The 22,751-nt window shown below is 54.9% G+C and overlaps 2 protein-coding genes and 1 pseudogene across 6 annotated transcripts in view; 2 read left to right on the top strand and 1 right to left on the bottom strand.

Moving 5' to 3' along the window:
• NOD2 (nucleotide binding oligomerization domain containing 2) overlaps positions 1–286 on the bottom strand; it is a 32,310-nt gene extending 32,024 nt beyond the window's left edge. The window contains exon 1 of the mRNA XM_039880846.1: positions 164–286. The gene's annotated coding sequence lies outside the window, so the exon portion shown is untranslated. The remainder of the gene's footprint in view (positions 1–163) is intronic.
• On the top strand, positions 71–5,089 carry LOC120617384 (60S ribosomal protein L10-like; annotated as a pseudogene).
• Positions 5,049–22,266, top strand: SNX20 (sorting nexin 20). Of its 5 annotated transcripts, none has more exons than XM_039880840.1 (6): positions 5,049–5,143; positions 6,032–6,157; positions 8,055–8,193; positions 9,390–9,541; positions 10,755–11,435; positions 15,747–17,873. In XM_039880840.1, the coding sequence occupies exons 3-5, from the start codon at positions 8,064–8,066 to the stop codon at positions 11,421–11,423; spliced, it is 951 nt and encodes a 316-aa protein (XP_039736774.1). In that variant the 5' UTR covers positions 5,049–5,143; positions 6,032–6,157; positions 8,055–8,063; the 3' UTR covers positions 11,424–11,435; positions 15,747–17,873. The 5 variants fall into 5 exon arrangements, with proteins under 5 accessions (XP_039736774.1, XP_039736775.1, XP_039736773.1 ...); XM_039880841.1 differs by having other exon boundaries at positions 5,050–5,136; XM_039880839.1 differs by lacking the exons at positions 6,032–6,157; positions 15,747–17,873 and adding an exon at positions 22,132–22,266 and having other exon boundaries at positions 5,051–5,143.
• The last annotated feature ends 485 nt before the right edge of the window (positions 22,267–22,751 follow it).

The raw sequence follows: 22,751 nt of genomic DNA, 5'->3' as shown, positions 1-22,751 counted from the left end.
CCCCGCCCATCTGCCCGGCCGGCGACGTCCCTCCAGTCCCGCGCGCGGTCCCCGCAGCACCCGCCTCCAGGGCTGAGACTGGCGCGCAGAGCCGCCCAGGTGAGGCCTGGCTGCCCGCAGGGCTGGCCCACCCTGGCTGCGCGACCCGGGCCAAGCGGTTCACCTTTCTGGGCCACCTCAAAACTGGAAGGAACCAGAGAGTCTCTCGAGACAGGTCCCCCTCCCAACTCTCTCTCTCCCTCTTTCGGAAAAGCGAGCAAAGCTCTTGGTGCCAGAATAACCAACACACCCTTTCAGCGGTCAGCAAGCCCAAAGTCATCAAAAGTTCGAATATTGTGAAATCCCAGAATTCCAGAGCGTGATGGGTCACATGTCAGGTGAGAGCGGACAGGGCATTTAAAGTACCAATTTTTTTCGTTTTTCCTCCAATCCTTTGGGTTGAGGCGTGCAGTCTCACTTCAGTACTAAAGGGGCTGGACACCTAACACTGCCCAGTCCACTTGGCTCTGTGGTGATATCCAGCTAGAATTTAACAGCACCGTTTTGTTTCCATCAGACTAAATTTATGATTTCTTAGTCTTCCAAGCAAGTGACACCGGTTTTCCATTGAAGGTATTCATAAAAACGTTCTTTTTAAAACACCTGTATTTGGTCATTTTTTAATGTGAAACCAATTTGAAGGAAAAGAAACAATCCTTACAACGTGCTTACTCTGGGCCAGGCTTTACATCCATTAACTCAATTAATCCCATCTCCAGGGTAGTGACTGTCACGATCCCCAATTTATAGATGTAGAAACCGAGGCGCAGAAAAGTTATAATACCCAAAATGTATAAAAAACTCATACAATTCGACACCCCCCCAAAAAAAACAAACACACACACACACACACACACACATACACACACTCCAACTAAAAAATGGGCAGAGGACCTGAAGAGACGTTTCTCCAAGAGGACACACAGATGGCCAATAGACACACAGAAAGATGCTCGACGTCACTAATGGTCAGGGACATGCATCCTAAAACCACGGTGACCTTGTCCTCTGGCGTGGTGAGTAGGCGCTGCCCGTGCGCCTGCGGTGCCTTGCCGCTTCTCCACGGCAGTCTGACGCCTGCCTGTCTTCATCTTCCGCTCCGATATTTCTGTTTCGCTGCAGTCGCTGAAGATCCTGGTGTCACCCTGGGCCGCCGCCCCCACCCGATGATACCGAGATCCGAATCTTTGACCTGGGGGCGGAAGGAGGCAGAAGCAGATGAGTTCCCACCTGTGGCCGCATGGCGTTAGGTGAACATCAGCCGCTCTCTTCCGAAGCCCTGGCGGCTGCCCGTCTTTGTGCCAAGTACACGGTGGAAGGCTATGGCAAAGATGGCGTTCACATCGGAGTGTGGTGCCACCCCTTCCATGTCATCCGTGTCAACAAGATGTTGTCCTGGGCTGGGGCTGACAGACTCCAGATGGCTATGCAGGTGCCTTTGGAAAGCTCCAGGCACGGTGGCCAGGGTCCACATTGGCCAGGTGATCTTGGCTGCAGAGCAAGGAGCCTGTGATCGAGGCTCTACGCAAGGCCGAGTTCAAGTTCCCTGGCCGCCAAAAGATCCACACCTCCAAGAAGTGGGGCTCTACTGAGTTTCATGCAGATGAGTCTGAAGACATGGTGGCTGAACCACGGCTCATCCCAGATGGCATCAAGTCCATTCCTATCGTGGCCCCCTGGACAAATAGCCGGCCCTGTCACACTCATGAAAGCCTTGGTGCTGCCCTCCCTCAAACTCTTTCACCAATAAATCCCTACTTCTGTCCAAAACAAAACAAAACAACAACAACAAAAAATACACACACAATGAGATACCACCTTACACCTGTCAGAATGCCTATCTTCAATAAATCAAAAAACAATAAGTGTTGACGAGGATGTGAAAAAAAGGAACCTTCGTGCACCGTTGGCGGGATGGCAAATCGGTACAGCCATTACGAAAAACAGCTTGTAGTTTCCTCAGAAAACTAAAAATAGAACTACTTTACGACCCAGCAATTGCACTTCTGGGTATTTATCTGAAGAAATCCAAGACACTAATTCGAAAAGATATACGCACCCCTGTGCTCACTGCAGCACTGTTTACAAAAGCCAAGATAGGGAAGCAACCTAACTACCCATCAATAGATTGGATAAAAAAGATGTGGTCCACATATACAATGGAATATTACTCGGCCATAAAAAAAAAATGTAATCTTCCCATTTGGGACAACACGAATGGACCTAGAGGGTATTACGCTAAGCGAAATAAGTCAGACAGAGAAAGACAAATACCATACGATCTCACTTACATGTGGAATCTAAAAATCAAAATCAAAAGACGAAACAGAAACAGACTTATAAGTAAGGAGAACAAGCTGATGGTTGCCAGATGGGAAGGGAGTTGAGGAGCTGGGTGAAAAGGTGAAGGGATTAAGAAGTACAAACTGGTAATTACAAAAACGTCACAGGGAGGTGAAGTACAGCACAGGGAATACAGTCAATAATATTGTAATAACTCTGGATAGCGCCAGGTGGGGACCAGACTAATCAGAGGGACCACGTCGTAAGTTATATAAATGTCTGACCACTACGCTGTACACCTAAAACTAATATAAAATAATACTGAATGTCAACTCTACTGAAAAAACAAGAATGAAAAAAAAAGGTTAATTAACCTACCTCAGGAGGGACAACAGAGCCGGGATTTGCCCCCAGATGCCTGACACTGCCCCACACTGCTTCCACGTAACCACCTGCACAGGTAGCACGCAGGGAGCTGGGCTTGGGAAATACTGAGTCAGAAGGACACGTAACCACCTGCACAGGTAGCACGCAGGGAGCTGGGCTTGGGAAATACTGCGTCAGAAGGACTAACACTACCCGCAGAGATCATTCCACCCGGCGTGCAGGTCTATCCACGGGCACGCTCACCACCATCTTCTCTCTAACGGTGAAAAGCCGGACGCCTCCTACGTGACCGATCCCAGGCAAGAAAACTAACAGGGCAACCGGAAAACTCTGCCGATGCATCATCTCGCGCACTCCACATCCAACCTGGGTGCCAGTTTTCCAGCTTAACCTTCAAAATCCATCCAGAGTGCAGCCCCTTGTCACTAGCTCCACGATTACCACCAACGACCGTTGTCTCTCACCTGAGTTATGACAAGAGCTCCCAGCTGTTCTCCAGGATTCCAGCAGCAGTTACAGTGAGTCTGGTTTTTTGGTTTTGTTAAGTCAAATTATGTGTCACTCCTCTGCTGAAACCCCTCCAGGGACTGCCATCTCAGAGTGAGAGCCAACGAAAGTCTCTTTCGCTGGCTCTTCCGGTTGCTCTCTGCACCCAGAGCCCTCTCCCTGCCCCCTCCTCACACCCTTCCCCACACTCTGCTCCTGCCCCACCGGCCTCCCGGCTGTTCCTGGGTACGCCGGGCCTGCCGCCACCTCTGGGCCTTGGCATCTGCCGTTCCCTGTGCCGGAATGCCCTTGCCCTAGACACCTACGTGGCTCTCTCCTCCACGTCCGTCAGGCCCTTGCTTAAATGTCACTTTCTTAGGGAGGCCTTCCGTGACAACCCCATGTCCACCTACGACCCCTGCCCTGCACCCCTTTCTGCTTTATTTTGTATTTTTCTCCATAGCACTTATCTAAGACAGTTTACCATCTGTTTACTTATTTATTGTCTCTGGTGTCAGTCTCTCATCTGAAAGAACATGATATAGCTTCAAGTTCGTGTTTTCACTTTCTTTGGATAGATACCTAGAAGCGGAATGGCTGGATCATATGGGAGAAGAAACTTTGAGATGTTTAAAAGGCTTACGGGTGTACACCCAGCTGTGGAAAAATGAGATCGACATGGCTGGATTTTGTGTCACCTACAGACACCTCACTGATCTGGGTTTTCTTGGCCAGACTGTGGAGGCACACCTGTGAGTCATCAATTCTTGTTGAATTTATCGAAAAAAAAAAAGTGCGTCGGTCTTGGGGTCCCAAGCCTGTCGAATCAGTTATTTGCCCAGTGGTGCTAGGAAGATCCTTGATTTGATCTCACGTTGCAATTAGGGAAATAAATTCGAAGAGGGGCGGTGGCCTGCCCAGGTGTCCTGCCCAGGTGGCCTGCCCAGGTGTCCTGCCGCAGTGAGTCAGGCCTGAGCTGGAGCCGAAGCCCTGATCACACTCTCTGTATCACCCATTCATTCATTCATTCATTCATTCATTCACACAGTAGTTATTTGACTACATCATTAGATATATATAATAATAAAAATGAAACAACTCCAATTACGCACAAGTCGATGACTCTTATTCACATAAATGGTGAAAGAAACAAGACCCCAACGCATAAAAAAATAGTTCAGTGCAATGCAATTGATAGAAAATTCAAAAATGAGTAAAGAGAAACGCGATTGTTCTGGGGTCTGTTCATAGGTGGTAACGAGGACGTGACCCCCGTCAGAATAAGGGCTGTGACTGCCTCTGATGGGGCGTGGGAATCACGGCTGGAAGAGACACATGGAGCCTTCTGGTGGGGGGCTGGAGGGGCTCTGCTTTTTGTCTTGTCCCCGCCTCCCGCCCCCAAGGCCACGATGCCAGTGGCCATGAATCACGTCAGTGCCCAGAGGTTTGGCTTCCCTGGTACTCCCAGAGAGGCACCAAACGGCGCAGTGAGTCTATCCCACCCACCTTCCACATCCCACGTTGGCTCCAGTCCACCAGCTCGGAGGAGGGCCCGTTATGCCTAGCTCACACTTTAGGATAATGAACGCTAAAGAGCTTTGGGAGCTAATGGCCAAAGGCCAGAGACTGTCAAGGACTCTGAGGGACAGCCAGGAGGCTGCAAGGCTGTGGGACGATGAGGCCCAGCTGGTTCCCTTGGGGCTGGAGCTGTCCTCGTTTGGCCCCAAACCCACCTGGCCCTGCTCGGCAGCCCCAGGCTGCCTCTCAATTAGGTTCAGTATGTTATCTTTCACCAGCCAATGGGCTGAGGCGACCAGGAACAGGTCACACAGCCTATTTCCTGTTTTCAGACCGGGAACTTAAGAGAAACGGCAGCCACTCCCCGGAGAGCTGAAGGGGACAATGTGACATGCCCCCCTCCGGACCCCTGGACACCCTCAGGTCAGAGGTCAGTGTTGTATCTCAAGCTTAGGGGGCCTCTGCCCACCTGTGACCCAGCCTCAGACCCTGAAGGGGGAAGGGTGGAGCAGAGAAGGGCTGGACGGCCGCTGTCCGCTGTCCGTGGGGCTCTCTGTCAGGGCAGGAAGCCACTCCTCAGCTCCCTAGGGCCGCGATCCCTTTCGAAGGGCCACAGGCTTCTGCAGCCCTGAACCTGGGGACCAAGTTGCCACACCTGTGTTTCTCAAAGAGTGGTGCCAGGGAACCCTACGTCGGGACAGTCCTGGCACGCTTGCACAAAACGCAGAGTCCGGGCCCCCCTCTCTCGCCCGGCCCTGCTGGATTGGACTCCCTTATGTTGGGAGCCAGAAAACTCTGCTTTTCCGAGCCCCAAGCCCCCTCGCCCCACCGTCCCCGAGGAGGTTCCGATACACACTCACGTTTGGGAGCGTGCCCATCCGACGTCCAGGGTTCCCTGTCTCCCAGGTCGAGCCAGGGTGCTTTATTCCACTGCACTGGGGTCGCACCCCCCAGGGACAGTCCTCTGCAGCCACCTCAGAAAGCTGGCGTGGGCTCTGAAGGTGGCCCTGTGTGCCCATCGGGACAGCTGGATACGGCAGGCAGCCCTTGCGGGGGAAGTGAGGTTCAGCGTGAGGGAGGGAAGGGGCAGAATGACCGCCCAGGAGCTGGATGGCGGAGGGGCTGGGAGGACACTGTCCCTCGGGCCGAGTACAGGCATCCAAGCCAATAGCACCAACGCTTATAGGATTTTGTTGTAGAGTCTAGAAATCTCTGCTCTACAGGTGTAGAGAGAGGAGGCAAGGGCCCACAAAACCCCATGTGTAGCTGTCCCCGAAAGAGTTTTTTTAGTGACAGGATTGCTTTCCCCATTTCACAGATGGGCAGACTGAGGCCTAGCGAGGAACAGGACACTGCCCAAGACACTGTGAGCGCCCCAATGCACGATTTTCTCCTTCCCACTCTTCCTTAATGGGGGACTGCCAGCCGGTCCCATAGGAGACAGGTAAGGGCGTTGGCTTTGGCGGCTGAATTTCATTTTCATCCGAAGCCCTGGCTGCACACTCAGCTTTCCCAGGCCTTTACTAGAATGTCCAGCCAAGGCCATCATCCCTGGCATCTCCTCACAGGGTATCTGAGTAAACAGGGCCCTACTTCTGCCCTGTCACCAGCTGCCTGATCAGGACGGCAGAGCTGGAGGGGCTGAGACCGCTGAGGCCAGTGCCACTCACCATCACCCATTTTACAGGTGAACTGAGTCGGGTGCCTAGGTGCGCCCACAGGAAGGACTTGGCCCTAAGAATCGCAGCCACCAAAGTCCATTAGATAAGGGAGGGTGTAGGCCACTCGCTCTTCCGCCTGGGCACCTCCTGGAATAGAGGGAGCCTGTCCCTAGCCAGCCAGCATCTTGTCAGCAGGACAGACTTCTCAGATGGAGAAACCAAGGCCTAGGGACATTAAGGAACGGACCTGCGGTGGTCAGGACGGAGGCCTGGCTCCTTGAGGTGGGATGAGACATGAATGAAGGACGCGAGTTCTAGCACGCTCAAGCATGTGCAGCCCTGGGCCAGCCATGCCCTGCTCAGTGCCTCAGTTTCCCGTCTATCAAAGCCGCTGCTGGATGGAGGGTCCCTAAGAGCCGCCCACGGAACAAGTGCACGGAGCTGCCCCCAGGGCTCCTCTCACGGCCACAGCAACGGCCGCCCCCGGAAGCACGGGCCCCTGGTCCCAGGTGACCTCACTCTCCCCAGGACAGGCCGGCTCCAGGAGGCCCTCGTTGCTGGAATGGGGACAGGCTCTGGCCACACCCGGGGACATAGCTAGGACTGTTTGAGCAGCAGCGGCTCCACCCTTGTGTAGGCCGCAGGCAGCACAGGGGTTCAGACAGACCCGATAAGACAGCGGGATCCCGCAGACCCTGTTAGGAAGGAGGCAGGTCCCCTGTGCTCTTATTCTGAATTTCTGTGCCTAAGGAGTGTCTCAGCTACTCATTCCAGCTGAGCTACTGTTTTAATCGTCCCTTTTTCTAATTCATCTCGGACGTTTAAAATTCCATTCCAACGTACACCTTGATTTAGAGTCATTTATTTCTCCAATATTTCTCAAAGCACCTGTCGTGTGTGAGGTAATAAGAAGGACTATTATATAGTGCCTGGCGTGTGCGGGGCCCTGAGCTGCTGCTTTACACGGACGCCAGGGTGGGTTCTGCTCTTGTGCCCCTTTTATAAGAAACTGAGGCACAGAGAGGTTAAGTAACCAGCCAGGCATCAGGTCATCCCTTTCACTTCTCCGGGTCACAAAGTTACTGCAGAAAATGAACCCCGGGACTCTGGTGCCCGCCCTCCCGAGCCTGGCGGGCAGGATTCCGAAGTCAGGCCAGCCTGTGTCTGTGCCTACCGCCCGCTAGCCCTTGACCGTGTGAAACTCTAAGTCTCAGTTCCTTTATCGTAAAATGGAGATTCAAAACTCGAAGAGCGCACAGATTCAGGTTAAGTGAGACAGTGGGTATTGCGTGCAGAGCGTCTGGCACGTCACAAGCGTTCGGCTTTGCTGGCTAGACACCCTCACCAGCCATGTGACTTTGGGCTAAACCTCAGTTTCCTCATTTGTTACTGGGAGTCATGATAGACTTTTGTGGGTGTTAACTAAGATAAGTGCCTTTGCTTGAAGTCACCTCATTTAAAATTCAGAGCGACTCGATGATCAAAGGACCCTAACAATAAAAGAAGGACCTGCTCAGCCTAATCGATCCATGGCTTAGCACCTGGAAGCTGGGCGGACAGCTAGGTGGGCAGTGGAGGGCTCAGCAGAGGGGACTATGACCCAGGACCACCCCACCCCACCCCCACCGCCGGCACCCTAACTCGAGTGAGTGCTCACTGTTCTCTCTCGTCCCCTGGCAGCCTTGGAGCATGGCAAGTGCCGGGCGCCCTGGGAGCCCCAGACGGACAGGGCTCAGAGCCCAGTGCACAGCAGGGACCGAGCAGGAAGCATCAGCCACTGGACCAGACCTCCCACATCCAGGACCTGAAGAGGATTTTGGTGGGCTTGAGGCCTGGGGCTTGGCCGGGGGGGACAGAGGTTGGAGGTCATTGGAAATATACTTGTGGGTACTTCAGCAGATGCCACAGAGGGCAGCCCTCTTAGCTTGGGTTATCCCAAAGTAGACACTGAAAGGGGGATTTGGGGCAAGTGGTGTATCTCTTGCAAGATGATCCCAGGAGAAATGGCAGGGCAGGGGGAAAGCGAGGAGAGCAAGGGCAGGAAGCCACGCAGGGTGTGGGTAAGGGGGATGTGCTGTGTCCCAACGGGGGTCCCCTGGGGGCCTGTACGGAACATCTCACACAATCATCCCATCCGAGAAGCAAGGAGGCTGGGCTATGATCTGCCAGTCCCATCCTTCATCAGCCGAGGGCCCAAGAAAGACCTCAGGGCCAGAAAGACCTCACAGGAAGCCGGTGGGATGGTCCATGGCATCCACTACAGTGCCATCTCCTGGAGCAAATCTCCACTCAGTCATTGACTCATTGATGCAATCCTTCGGAGATGTGCCCATTAAACACCTGCTCTGTCCCCAGCCCCATGCAGGGTGCTGGGGAAACAGGAACAAATCAAACACCGTGCTGGCCCTCGAGTTTAGCAGGAGAACAGAGCTATGAATAAAATAATTTGCGATGTCGCAGAAAGGGCTATCAGAACAAGGTATGCAGCTCTTACTGTAATGCCAAGGGACAGTTGAAGTAACATGAGGGCTGGGTCTCGAAGGACATGTTGGACAAGGGCTTCTGAGGTCCATATCCCTTGAAGTAAAACGCACGACGGTTTGTGGGCGATGAGGTGAGGGGGCTGGGAGGGCCTGCCAGGCTGAGCCCGGAGCCCAGCATCCTCAGAGCTCCCTCTACCGCCCGCCGACATGTGCCCGGGAACATGGGTTTTCACAGTGGCCAATCTACAGACCGAGAGTGGACAATGCAACACAAACATGCTGCATTTGACAATGGAAACCACTTGGGGACAGCGGGCTAGTTCGTGTTGTCAGCGGCAGGGCGGATTCAGCCAGGCTGGGCACAGGGGTGGGGCTGATGCCCAGCGGGGCCCATAAATGGCGAGAGCGGGGAGGTGGGTATTCACAGGGCTCCTGGATCCTGATGTCCCAGCCAGACCCAGCCACCTCCCCGGGCCCGCGCCCCGCAAGCGCCCCGACCCGGTGCCTGTCCTCAAGGCTGCCGCCCTTGCAGACGCCGACGGCGGCCCGAGCCCCAACTCCGGCATGACCACGCGGGAGCTGCAGGACTACTGGAGGAACGAGAAGCGCTGCTGGAAGCCGGTCAAGCTGCTCTTCGAGATCGCTTCGGCCCGCATCGAGGAGAGGAAAGTCTCCAAGTTCGTGGTAGGCGGGGCCAGGGCATGACGTCACGCCGGGCACCGCCCCCTTCCGGGTCTGGGCTGGCTGGCGGGGCTCGGCTTTCCCAGGCGTGAAGGGGGTTCCCCGCACTTTCACTCACAGAGCTGTTCTGGGGAGAACGGGCAAAGTGCAAGATGTCATGCTCAGCACTGTGCTAGGGACTGTGGGCTCTGTGGACGTGTGACTCGCGGTCCCTGATGCTGAGGAGGAACCAGCCCCGTTTAATCTCATGTCATCTGTGTCCCTAAACCATTCTTGCCATATCCCTGTATCATTTATATTATCATATACCTAGTTTTGTTTCCTTTAAATTAGACCACTTTTTTAAAAACCCACTAAATTTCAAAGAAAAATACCTTAGATGGAAAAGCACTATCCCATGGCATAAAGAACAGGTGATCGTAACAAGTAAATTCCAGCTGGTTGCGGGTGGAAAGCTTTGTGCCTGGGGGCCGTTCTCTTTCTTGAAGTGGAATTCGAGCCTGTATTGGGGGAGATCTTAACGGCTGGAAGGGCCACCCTCCATCTTTTTGGGGACGGGGGCTCATTAACAGCCGGCGCCGCGTGCTGCCGCGTCATGGTTTTATCGCACGATCTCTCCGCATCCTCACCCAGCCAGGTAGGTGCCATTACCACCCTCGTTTTATGGATGGGAAAAGCAAGGCTCAGAGAGGTGAATTTACCTACATAAGACCACACAGCTAGACCGCGGCGGGACTGCAGTGATAACCCCGGCGGTCTGTACCCTTAATTAGGATTCTCTTGAAAGAGAACTGAAAAGGAGTAATTCTTACTCTATAACATTGCCGCCAGTATAGCACCCAAAACTATCTGCCAAATGTGGGGACAAAGATCTATCCCAAGCGTCTCTTCCAGAACCTGAGGCCCTGTTTTGATGGTATAAAGCCAAGAGCGCCCCTAGGCCCCCTGAGTGGCCCCTTCCTGTGCTCTTTCTCCCCAGAGATGCCTCTCTGTCACTGTGCTTGTTATTCTTGGGTTGACTGTTATCATGATCCACTTTTACAGCTCAGCCAATGCCGATGGCAATTTAAAACAGAGCTGCATATAACAACGACCCATTTCGGGCACGCTTTAAATTATGATCATCATTATTTTCACTTGCCGGGCTCTCTCTGTCAGTTCGAACCCTCTGTTAGGTTGTCGTCAAAGGCGTTCTCTCTCTCTCTCTGTGAGGCAGATGTACCAAATCGTCGTCATCCAGACAGGGAGTTTTGACAGCAACAAAGCCATCCTGCACCGTCGCTATTCAGACTTCGAGAGGCTCCAGAAAAACCTCCTGAAGACATTCGGGGAAGAGATCGAAGACGTCGCCTTCCCCAAGAAGCGCCTGATGGGGAACTTCACCCAGGAGATGATCTCGGAGCGCAAGCTGGCCTTCAAGGAGTACCTGAGCCTGCTATACGCCATCCGCTGCGTGCGCCGTTCCCGCGAGTTCATCGACTTCCTGACGTGGCCCGAGCTGAAGGAGGCCTTCGGCTGCCTGCGGGCCGGGCAGTACACCAAGGCCCTGGACATCCTGGTGCACGTGATACCCCTGCAGGAGAAGCTGACAGCCCACTGCCCTGCGATGATGGTCCCTGCCCTCTGCGCCATGCTGGTGTGCCACCGAGAGCTCGAGCAGCCCATGGAGGCCTTCGCCGCGGGTGAGAGGGCCCTGGAGCATCTGCGGGCCCTTGAGGGACATCGCTACTACGTGCCCCTGCTGGACGCCATGATCGGCCTGGCCTACATGCTGGGCAAGGACTGCGTGTCGCTGCAGGAGAGGCTGGAGGAGAGCCAGCTCCGGAAGCCCACACCCCAGGGCATCACCTTGAAGGAACTGACGGTCCGGGAATACCTGTGCTAGCCGCTCCGGCAGGTGAGTGGCAGATGCGCGGTCGCCACTGCTCTGTGAGCAGTTAGGGGTTCACTTGGGGTGCACTTTGGCTCTAACTGGTTGGTCACCTGGGATGAGGCCCTCTCCTGGACTTCCATTTCCCAGGCTGGTTGAACAGAGGTGCTGGTGGCCCTTAGCTGCCAGGCCAACTTCGTCTCAAAACCACAAACCCAGCTGCCAAGACACCGGAGGGTGAGATCGGTCTCACGGATGTGTTTGTAGGTAGCTGGAGGAGAACACAGCTTAGTCTGTGTCCCTACAAAGGCCTCTCTCCAGCTCTCTCTGTTCAAAGTTGCGATCTAAGCAAATAGCAAATATTCCCACCCGTTATCCGCAGTATTCTGGCTCTTCCTTCTTAGCGTATAGACGCAACTCACAAAAGTTTACCTTCTGCTCCTCAAGGCCAGCTTTGTCCCCAGAGTGGGGCGTTTGTCATCTTCTGAAGGGCGGGAGGATACTGAGCCACAAGCAACCACGCCATGAGAGTCTGTGATACAGGCATTTTAAACCAACGCGGTTGCCAACGATTTCTTTAGGGTGCTAGAACTCATTGCCTCAAGGTGGGCTTTCATTTATAAGGCAACTGTCCCTTGAATGGCCTCCCTGTGTTATGCAGACATCGCCCTGGAGGGAGGTGGAAGGTAGACTCTCAGGTAAACTTCTGGGCAGAAAAGAGATGGAATGCTCACCACCTCTCCACTTGAGGCCCAGCATTCTTGGGAGCTCTCTGAGGGTGACCCACTGTCAGGAAAGGACACCAGGGGCCCCAAAGTAAAGAGGGGTCTGGCTAATGACCTGGGTTCAACACTAGACCGGACGCAGATGGTACAGGCTGGTACAGGTTTGGGCCCAACATGTGTTTGAGGCTAGAAGTCCCTGAAGACCTAAACCGCTGGCTGAGCTTAGCAGGGGAAACTGAAGAGGCTGTGACTTGGGAACCTCGGTGTGGGGTGCCACGTTGGCCTGTGCGGGGAGCTGGCTCAGCCAAGGGATGACCCACCGACAAGCATTCGCTGGACCACACCAGGGTGTGCTCAACAGCGACACCGTGTGGCCACACCTGTAGTGGCCCCATCAGCTCTGTCCTGAGGTTAGCAGCAGGCTGACACCTTGGGACAAAGAAAGCCTTTAAGTCTCTCCGTGTGCTCCAGGGGAAGGGCACTCGGAATGGGATCTTTTGGGCTTCATGAAAATTAAAAGTGTTAAATGGGAAAATAAAAGCGCTACAGCCCTGTTTGTAACAGGGACGATCGTACTGATTTCACAAGCGAGTTCGTCAAATATAAAATGCTGTCAGCTAAAAGACACCCCAGACATTCACTAAGCACAAACAAATGCTCATCGTGGGGAGTTTCCCAGGAGATTTGGGAAACAAACTGGGCGAGCAGAGTTAGCCCCCGATGCAAGGGTCAACGTGGAGTAAACCCACTGCGTGGACACGGCAGCCGCAGGACCAGAGCTGGGGCGGCCACATCAAAGTGACATGATCCGGCAGGCAGGGCAGACAGAATAATCCCGGCTGGAGTTCCAAGGGCTGGGCCAGACTGGGGGCGCAGAGCCATAACGGAGGCCGCGGCAGAGGCTGGTAGCCAGCCTGGCCGGGGAGCTCGGCTCAGGTTGGGCTCCAGTCCCCGGCACCTATGCGCCCTCGACTCTGTAACGCCCCACAGCAGCGGCCTGGCCTGGGCTCTGAGCTGCAAAACTGGTCCAATTCCACCTGCTGGAGAGGGCGGGGCTCAAATGTGTCCCCAGCCAGCCTCTCCTGGGCTCTTCCAGACACTTCCTGTTCCTCCTGCAGCAAACAGCAAGAGTGGCCTTCCAGAACCCTCCTCCCACTCAGCCACACTCCTCCCTCCACCTTTTCCATCATCCACTTGCCATTTCCTTCCAGTAGTCTCCTTTTACTTATGGAAATTTATTTGAAAAAGAAACTTCCTATTACGACCCTAAATGGAAAAACCAGAATCACTTTGCTATAATTAGAAGGTAGCTATAAAAATAAACACAATGAAACCTATGCTGTGATTGTGCCTCACAGGCCTTCCTCTGAAACAGGCCTTGAGCCTGAGGCTGCCAGAGGTCCTTGTCAAAGAGAGACAGAGGAAAGTGTTAGACATTTGTTGTCACCAAGCTGAGCCTTCTCTGTGATTTTCTCAGAAGGACTGCGAAAGGACCTTTCTGATCACGTGGCCTGGATCATCTGATGTTGTCGGCGCAAGCTCCCTGACCATCCGGTGGCTCCCTCTCTGCCCGTGGCCCTAGTCCCCCGTCCCCAAGCCCTATATTCAGTTCTGCTCGCTCTCCAGACCCTCAGTCATGGGCCAGGTTTTGGGTTGGATTGATGTACTTGGCTTTCGACGCCCCAGTTGGGAGGCGGTACCCAGGCTGCAGCTTCTCCCTCCTGCCAGCTGTGACACAGAGCGCTTATCCAACCTGATACCAGGTAAGACTCCCAAATGGAGGGAGAGCTCTGGACTGGCCAAAGCCCGAACCTGCAGCATGTCCTCTAGTTGCTGTCACTGTGTCCCCTGTTACAAGCAAGAAGATACTCCTCCCCCCGAGGCCCTGCACAGAGCCCCACCCTTCCGGTCAGCACCCGCCTAGCCGTCCATCCGTGTGTGTTCTAGTTTGCTCAGTAAGCGACAATTACTGATGCTCCTACCCCGTGTCACACCTTGTGAAGTGCTGAGGACACAGCGGTGAGGACAGACCCAGCCCTTGTCCTTGTGGAGCTGATGTATTAGAAGGGAACGACTCACAGAGTAAATGGAAGCTGGGACAGAATGGTCTCGTTCAGCCATATGGTCAGGGAGGGCTCCTCAGAGGAGGCGGCGTTTAAGGGAGCCACAGGGCAGGCTAAGGAGGCGGCCTCAGCAGCACGCGGAGGGGAGAATTTTAGGCAGAGGGAGAGCAGAAGCACAACCCTGCAGCAGGTCCCTCCTCCGTCCCTGGGGACCCAGGACCGGGCCCAGAAAGGAGGCAGCCCTTTCCCTGGCCGCGCGCCAAGAGCAAGGCCCTGGGTGCTCGCAGACAGAAGCCTGGTGAGCCACATCCGTGCCGTCACCCATCCCCAGAAACGGGCTCACTGCGAAGTGAGGAAGCTGGGGAGCCTCTTAGACACAGACGACAGAAAGCCAGGTTGCTGTGACGAGGGAGGACTTTGTGATCGGACAAGTCCAGGAACAGACCAGCACGAAGCCAAGGTGGATCCAAAGACACGAAGCTCGCCTCCTCCTCGCTTTCGCTTCCCCAGCTTGCCTTCTCTCTCTCCTCCTGGTGGTGACAAGATGGCTGCAGCCGCTCCAGGCTCACACGCTCTCTTCTCAGCAACCCGGGAGGACCCCATCCAGGGTGCCCGCGACATGCGGGAAACACCCACACGTCCTCTCCCCAGGAACCTGGGCAGGACAGCGTCCCCTCAACCACAGTTAGCTCACACAGCCTACAACAGAAATGGGTCTTGGCATCCTGCTTTCTAAATTGAATAGATTTTGTTTTTTTAGAGCAGTTTTAGGTCCACGAAAAAATTTAAGAAAAAGGTACAGAGGTGTCCCATACGTCCCCACCCCCACACGTGCACAACCACCCCATTGTCAACATCCCCCGCTGCAGTGGTGCGTTTGTTACTGTTGATGAACCTACACTGACACATCGCTGTCACCCAAGGTCCCTAGTTTACATGAGGGTTCTCTTGGTGTCGTACATCCTATGGGTTTGGATAAACGTACTCACCACTGACACGCATTCGCCATTAGGGTACCATACTGAGTATGAAGTATGATTAGATTCTATCCACACATCACGAGCGTGTCCCTGTAACATATGCTATTCTTCCATGTTACCGTTAACGGTGTCATTGTATCCTAGTGTGTGTGCCCTGGTTGTTTTAACCTTTTGTAATGCTCCATATGTTCCTTACGCAGGAAACAGAGCTGCAATCGGCAAACGCCTGGACGCAGCGTCTGTTCTGTACCTGTGCATTCTTAAGACGATTTCTAACAGTGATGCTTCTGAACCATAATCAAACGCTTCTAACGATTTTGACAACATTAACTTCTCTCTCTCCAGAGAGGCCGTACAAGCTCGCTCCACCAGCTGGGTATGAGATGCCCCTTTCCTTGACACTTCTGACACTGGACGTTAGCGTTTTGAAGCTGTTGTCCAGTGTGTTGGATGAAATGTGTCGTCCGTGGTTTGAGGTGCATATTCTTGCTCCTAGGACGTACGAACACTTTTCACAGGTTTCCTGGTCGTTCTCATTGTACTTTGTTCCTTTCTCCATTTTCCAGCCAGCACTTCTGGAGGGAGGCGGCTCCTAGGACCTAGCCCTGCGATTTAAAAGGGGGCCAGCAGATGGCGCTGCCGCGCTGGCGTCGCCGGCCGCGCTGGAGGGACGGGAACCGAGCATTTCCCCTCAAAAGAAAACAAGACTGAAAAACTTTTCAAAGGGTTTTGAAATAATGCTACAAAGAAAGACCACTGCCGGGAAAGCGCTGATGCCTTGCTCACTCCTTAACCGCCCCCCCCGCCCCCGCCAGTGTTGTTTGGCGCCCCGCCCCCCACCCGGCAACCCCAGCTTGGGGGTCGGGATTGCTCCTCCTCGGTTTCCGCTCCCCCATCCTCTTCCCGCAGCCCAGAGGCCGCGAGAGGCGGAAGGAGGTCTCTTCCCCGCGCCCGCTCCACCTCCGCGGGCCAGCGAAACCCGCAGCCGACAAAATGGGGCGCTTAAAAATAGGGCGCCGAGCCTCCTGGAGCAGGACCCGCCCTGGGGCTGCTCCGGTGGTGACCTGCGGGCTCTTGGGGAAAAGAAGGGGCTTGATTAAGCCTCCCTCAATATGGGGGAGAGGCCTTTTCCCAATGTGGGGGGCACGGGCGCCTCCAGAGCCCCTGCCACATCGCTTTCCAGGAACAAGTGCCACGTCCCTCCCCAGACCCCACCTCCCACCTTTGGAGGACCCAGCTGGTGCCGGGGGCTTCCCATCCATCTGCCTAGGGAATTGGGCGAAGGGAAAGGGCTCCCAGGCGAACTAGACATACCTCGTTTGTCAGGCTGCGACTTGGGACAGCCGCTTAGGAAAACCACCTGGCATTGTCTGCAGAAGCTGGACGTAAACTGCTCGGTGGGGACCCAATGCCCCACTCTTAGGAATATGCCCTGCAGATAGCAGGCGAATGTTCACCAAAAGGCACATGCTAGCATCTCAGCAAGGCCACTGTCAACATCACCGCCCACCTAGAAACCACCCGGATGCCCATCAACGGGAAAACAGCCAATTCAGACGGGGGAATATTACACCGCCCAGAAAACAAGTGTACTTAGCCACAACGAGGTGGATGAACCTCACCAGCGGGACTGAAAGAAGCCAGAAGCAGAAGAGTACAGCTTGTATGTCTGCAACTTAAGAAAGTTCGAGAAGCGGAGAAACTGAGCAATAGTTAACGGATGCTTACTTAGATGGCAGAGCTCCCGCAAGAAAGCGTGCAGGAGGTTACTACAAAGGTCCAGGCAGTGGCTTTTACTTCCGGGCGAGGGAGGGGCCCTTGGTGGGAGGGGGCAGTGAGGGGTCTCCATGGAATGGGTGTTCTAGTCCCCCGCGATGGTTACGGGGCATTTGCTTTGTAAAAATTTGTTGTTTGCACACTTCCATTTCATGCAGTCTTGTATGTTGTACTTCACAATGAAAATATTTTACTAAAATAATGAATGGATGCAGGAACTATGAACTCAATACTTATGCACTAAATACTGCGAGCACTCGGAATTTGAACTCGAGGCTTCTGCCCCCAGCCTGTGTTGCCTCGTGGTGCGAAACCATCGTGATTACATGAACAGCAGGCCTCTCAGACTGCTGAATGATGAAAACCAAGACCCTTCGCCCCCACCCCTCTGATGCCAAGTCCGTCCTTCCCTTCGACCACAGGACTGAGTCATGAGACACGGACCCTCAGCGCTAACCGCCTCACAGATGACTCATTAAAATGACAGCGTGGAAGGGCCCCGATCTTCATCTCTCCCACATGCCACTTGCCATGTGGCATTTCAGTTCCTCTCACTACACAGACAGGGTCGGTTTCCCCACTCCTTGAGTCTGGGATGTCCTGGACACCGCTTTGGCCATATGATGTGGCAGAAGGGACAGTGTGCCAGTTCCAAGCCTGAGCCTCAAGAGACACGCGCCTTTCACTTGCTCTCTTGACTTTCTGCCATTGTGACCAGAACCCGCCCAGGTGTCCTACTCCAGGATGAGAGACTTATGGAGCAGGGCCAAGGGCAGCTGAGACCAACTGACAGCCAGCTGCCTCCCAGACTGTGAGCAAACACAGTCACGATCGGCCAACTCTCAACCATGCGATTTGTGAACTCAAATAAAAAATCACTGTTTTAAGCCACTGAATTTGGGGGCTGTTTGTTATGTGGAAGTAGCTAACCAATACACTGTCCTGGTCCTTAAATACCTGGCTCCCAAAAGGAAAACAATATTAAAAAAAAGGGTAGCAGCCCCCATCCCCCATCCCCTATCCCCGTGGCAAGTGGCCATGCACAGGTTCTTTATGTCAGCCTGTGAGAGTCATGGCAAGGGACAGGATCCTGTCCTCCAAATACTAGGGGGTCTGTGCAGCGGGAGGTGGGGGAAGCAGGAAGGAGACGAGGCCAAATCTGAGTCCAGCTGACCATTCGGCTTTAACGGTCTGTGATTCACGATGACTCAAAGGCTGGGCTCCCGATTTCTTCCCAGAAACCCCCTTCCGCCAAGTCCCTTGGGGTCACCTTGCCCAGCCTCGGGGCGCCTTGGCCCATTTAAAAACCTGGGCTGTGGGCGAATCCTCCTCAATGCTCCCCAGACAAACAAGTCTGGAGACTGAAAACCATGTTTCTGCTTCGAAAACTGCCAGCGACTGCCTTTCCCACCTTCTGCTCAGCAAATCTTCACAGGCTGTGTTTTAAATACTCTTTCTCCTTTTGCTGTGATCAAAGGACTTGCTTGTTCCCCTGATAGGTGACAAAAGATGTCAGGGACTAATGAGAGAATGCTGTTGCTGCCCCCTTCCCTTCTCCCGAGGAAGGAGGGGTACAGGGAGCCCTGGCTCTGGGGGTGGGGTGCAGAGATAAGGGCGGGGCCTCCGGGCAGGCTGATAATCTGATGCCAGGAGTCCGTATGGGTTGGGTGGGCCTCCATGCATTTCCCCTCTTTCTGGGCAGAGTGTCCCAATTTTGATTTAAGGTCACCGCCCTTCCGCCCCCCTCATCTGGTTCAGGAGGTGTTGACTGCGGCCACAGCTACAGGCTGTGTGTGGCTCAGACCTGGCCCCCGAGACTGGATTCGAGGTGGGCATGTGAGCCCACCAGAACCACAGAGAAGCCGTCCCGGGACCGGGGCTGGGCTGACTACTGGGAGAGAGGACAGCTCTTCCGGCTGGTCTTGGTAGGGTGGGGACACAGTCCTGGAGCTGCTGCCAGGCAGGGAGCTTGCCCAAGAAGGAAATGGAGCCAAAAAATGTGGGGAGAAATGACAGATGCTGACTCCTGATGATCTCAAGCTGCTGGATCAAACCGCGCGGAAGGCGACATCCTCCCCTTTCTTGCTTAACACGCTAGGCTGAGGTTCTTCTCTCATCGCGACAAAAGATGGGCCATTCTGTAATCCTCTTTTATCACCTGAACTTGTGCCTTCAGGCACCTCACTCTCTTGGGTGCTCCCAAGGACTTGGCAAAGACGATTCCCTCCATTCAGTCTATTTCTACCCACAATTCGAGCCCCTTCCAGGCTCATCACGCGCTGTTGTTGGGAGAGCCTCTGTGAGCGGGCACGAGTCTGGGTGGGGAAACTGAGGCCCACTCGAGTGAGATACCACACGAGAGGTCCTGTGACGGGTTGCACCTCTGCCTGAATATCTTCCCACCAGAGAGACAGCCCAGAGGAGCAGATCGAGAGTCCTCCCAGCCCTGTGACTCCTGCAGCCTGTACCACTCTCCTTGACCTTGACAGTCCCATTTTGCATGTTCAGGGACTGAGGCAGGGACAAAGAGCATCTGACACTCCTACTCTCAGCTCCTTATCTGGACACACTCAGCATTTAACCCTCCACCTTGCAGCTGGAAGAGAGGGAGACAGGGTTGCTCGCGCTCCTGGATCTGGCTGTGCCTGAAGGCCTTAGGTTTATCTCTTAGATCTTTCGAGAGCTAATAAATCTTTTAGGCTTAAGCTAGGTTGAGTGGAGATTCTTTCACTTAATCAGTCAAGAGTCCTGAGCCTTCAAGTCTCTGAGGCACTGTGTACCGTGAAGAAAGGGACCAGCTATATCCCATCAGCCCCAGAGGTCAGAAGACCTGTCACAGAAAGTCTGGGCATTTCGAGGACCGCCCCATTATTCAGGTGGCTCAGAGCCCCTGGGAGCAGTGGGAGGGAAGGATCAGGATGCAAGAGACGGGCACGAACAGGGCAAGGAGGCCCTGGGACAGGGGCTGGTCTTCCCAGCCCTGAGCCATAGGTGCCTCAGACCAGCGATTCTCAGGGCGTGGCCCCCAGACCACCAGCATCGGTGGCACTGCATGTGAACTCGTTAGAAATGCAAATTCTCAGGCCCCACCTCAGGCCAACTGGATCAGACTTTGCATGTGGGGCCAACGATCCATGTTTCAACAAGCTCTCCAGGTGCATCTGACGCTGGATGAAGCTTGAGCACCCTGCAGTGGACATTTCGATGAATCAGATGCTCGGTGAGGCCAGCGAATGGTTGGTTCCCTGCTGGGAAGGGACGTGGGGAGCCCAGAGCCCAGCTACTGAGATTTCCTGTTCACGAGCGTCTCGGGGACCCTCCACGGCTACAGAAGCTGGCACAGTGACCCTCAGGCCTCTCCCACAGCCGTACATCAAGCAAGGTGGCAAGACAAAGGGTGGCCGCCATCTCTAAGTCCTCCACACCCACTGGCCTCAGCCTTCCCAGAGGACCCTCCTTCACCAAGGCGGCCCCATTCGGCAGCCCGCCGGGCCCGGCATACAGAGAGTAGGGCATGGTCTGGAGGGCGTGAGTGCTGGACAAGGTTGACCAGATGACCCACAGCCTGACAGACTAGAACCAGATGCCAGCCAGCTCCTTGACCACTGCCCTCCCTCTGTCCCTAATTCTAGTTCAGTAACTGCACCTCGTCCTCCACCTGGACAAGGCTGGGTCATGTGGCAATAACCAACCAACCTGACATCCCAGTGGCTTGACACATCGCACGTTGCTTTCTCGTTCTCACGAGTCCAGAGCAAGTCGGTGACTTTCCAGGACGTTTTTCTTCTGTGCATCGTCTCAGCAACCAGGCTGCTTTGTTCTTGCAGCTCTGCCATCTCGGTGCGAGGCTACGGGGGCCGAGAGAACCAGAGGGATGTGCACAGGCTCTACATCCTCCACCCAGGTCGCTTCCGCTTGCAGTCCACTGGCCAGGAGGAGCCTTGTGGCCCTGAGCAACTGGGAGGGGGCCAGGACACATGGGAGGCACGTGGAGAGCTGGTGACCAACAGGAAGCTCTGCTGTCCACCTGCTGGACACCCCCAGCTGCGGTCCACAATCCGCCTCCCACGGGGTCACTCATTTCCTCCGCAAACGCCTGCGGAGGATTACGTCGAGCCAGGCGCCATGCCAGGCCCAGCGCCCTGGTCAGGACAGACACGGTCCCAGTCCTCAAGGAACTCCTGGGTGAGGGAGATCAAGCAGACCCTCCTCAAAGTTCTCCAGGCCCCCACCTCTGTGCCCCACTTTGTGACAGCGTCACCAGCCTTTCCGATTCGACGAGGAAGTCGTCAGCTGTCGACCCTTGAACGAGCCTCAGTCTTCTCATCTGTACGGTGAGGACAGTAAGAGACGAGAAGTCACCCAACAAGGAGAAAGGCGAGTCCCAGGCCGGCGAAGGCTCGCGGCCACGGGCAGTGCAGCCAGGATTCAAACGCTCCGTCTGGTTCCCGTGTCCGACTCCCCAGTGATCCTTCCTCTCCGTCCCCAGTGAGTGACCCCTGCCAGATCCCTCACCTTGCAAGGTTTCTGTAAGAAGGGCATCTGAGAGCCCAGCTCCCAGCCACAGCCGAGGTTAGCTGGGCCCGGCCTTGCGCCAACCTGGTCCTCTGAAGAACAAGCCCAGGCTGACCTGTGAGGTGTCCCCAGCACGGGCACCCGGCTCAGGCCGTTCCCAGCGGGCCGCAGAGCTCTGCTGACCCCCAGGACGCTCGTCCCCTCCCCCCGCGCCTCCCCCACAGACCCTTTCTCTAGACTTAGATGTGGTTGAAAAGCTTAGCACGGGACCAGCAAGGCCACCACCGCCACCATTAGAAACCTGATCTCGAGTCACTGATTAAAACCAGGAGGGGGTTTTAATCAGCCGGAGCCATATGCTGTTTAACCGAAGATGAAAGTACAAATGATAAGCATCATCTCGGAAAGGATGTTGTTCAGGGAAGAGCAGGACAGCAAGTGGCGTCTCTTATCACCACGCAGCCCCTCGCGAAGCTCCCGTTGGGGGCGCCGAGGACCATCTGGGCCCCGTCTTTATTATGCAGGGGTGTCATTGTGTTTGACTACGGCTCCGAGCCCACGCCACGGCTCGACTTCGAAATATACAATTAATGCCTATTAATTATAGTTTTCCAACCAGCCAAATGACCCTTCATTAACTTAATCGCCTTTTCTATTTTATCAGGAAATTGTACTCTCTCTCTTCACGATCCCTGCATCTGAAGCCACCCGTGGACAACTGGCTGGGCTGACTGTTTAGGGAAAGGCCTGCCTGTCATCTAGCCATCTCGACACCGCCCCCGACCCCCCGCCCCACCCTCCGCCTTGAGGCAGGAAGCCACCTCGGGCCTCCCGAGTGTCCCATGGGGTTGCCCGAGCAGGTGTGGGGCTGCTGCATCCATGCAACCTGGTCAGGCTGGGCCCCAGATCAAGGAACTGGATCTAAATCAGTGGAGGAGCGGCTGTGTGGACGGGAAACTGGGGCCGTCGCTTTCAACTGTGCACGGACCCCTCGCTGCTGCAGCCCTGGGGACCACCCTCCCGGTGACACGAGCCAGAGACTTACGGTATCATCGACCCCAGCACACAGATGGGGGCAGTAAGATTCACAGAGGGAAACAATGTCCTCAAGACTCAGAGCAAATCGGCGGCCAGGCGGGGACCCAGACGCAGCTCACCCATCTCCCGAGACCAGCCCCACCTTGGGTTTGCACGGGCGGCAGGCGCCGGCTCTGTCGTCCAGACGATGTTCACTCTCCACCCCGCTTAGCCAGGAGGGGGCCCTCCTGCCCTATTGCCTTTGGG

Source organism: Pteropus medius, unplaced genomic scaffold (genome assembly GCF_902729225.1).
Source record: "Pteropus medius unplaced genomic scaffold, Ma_sr-lr_union100, whole genome shotgun sequence".
NCBI classification, from domain to species: domain Eukaryota; kingdom Metazoa; phylum Chordata; class Mammalia; order Chiroptera; family Pteropodidae; genus Pteropus; species Pteropus medius.
Note: the sequence above shows the minus strand (reverse complement) of the source record. Positions and strands in the feature narration are given on the sequence as shown.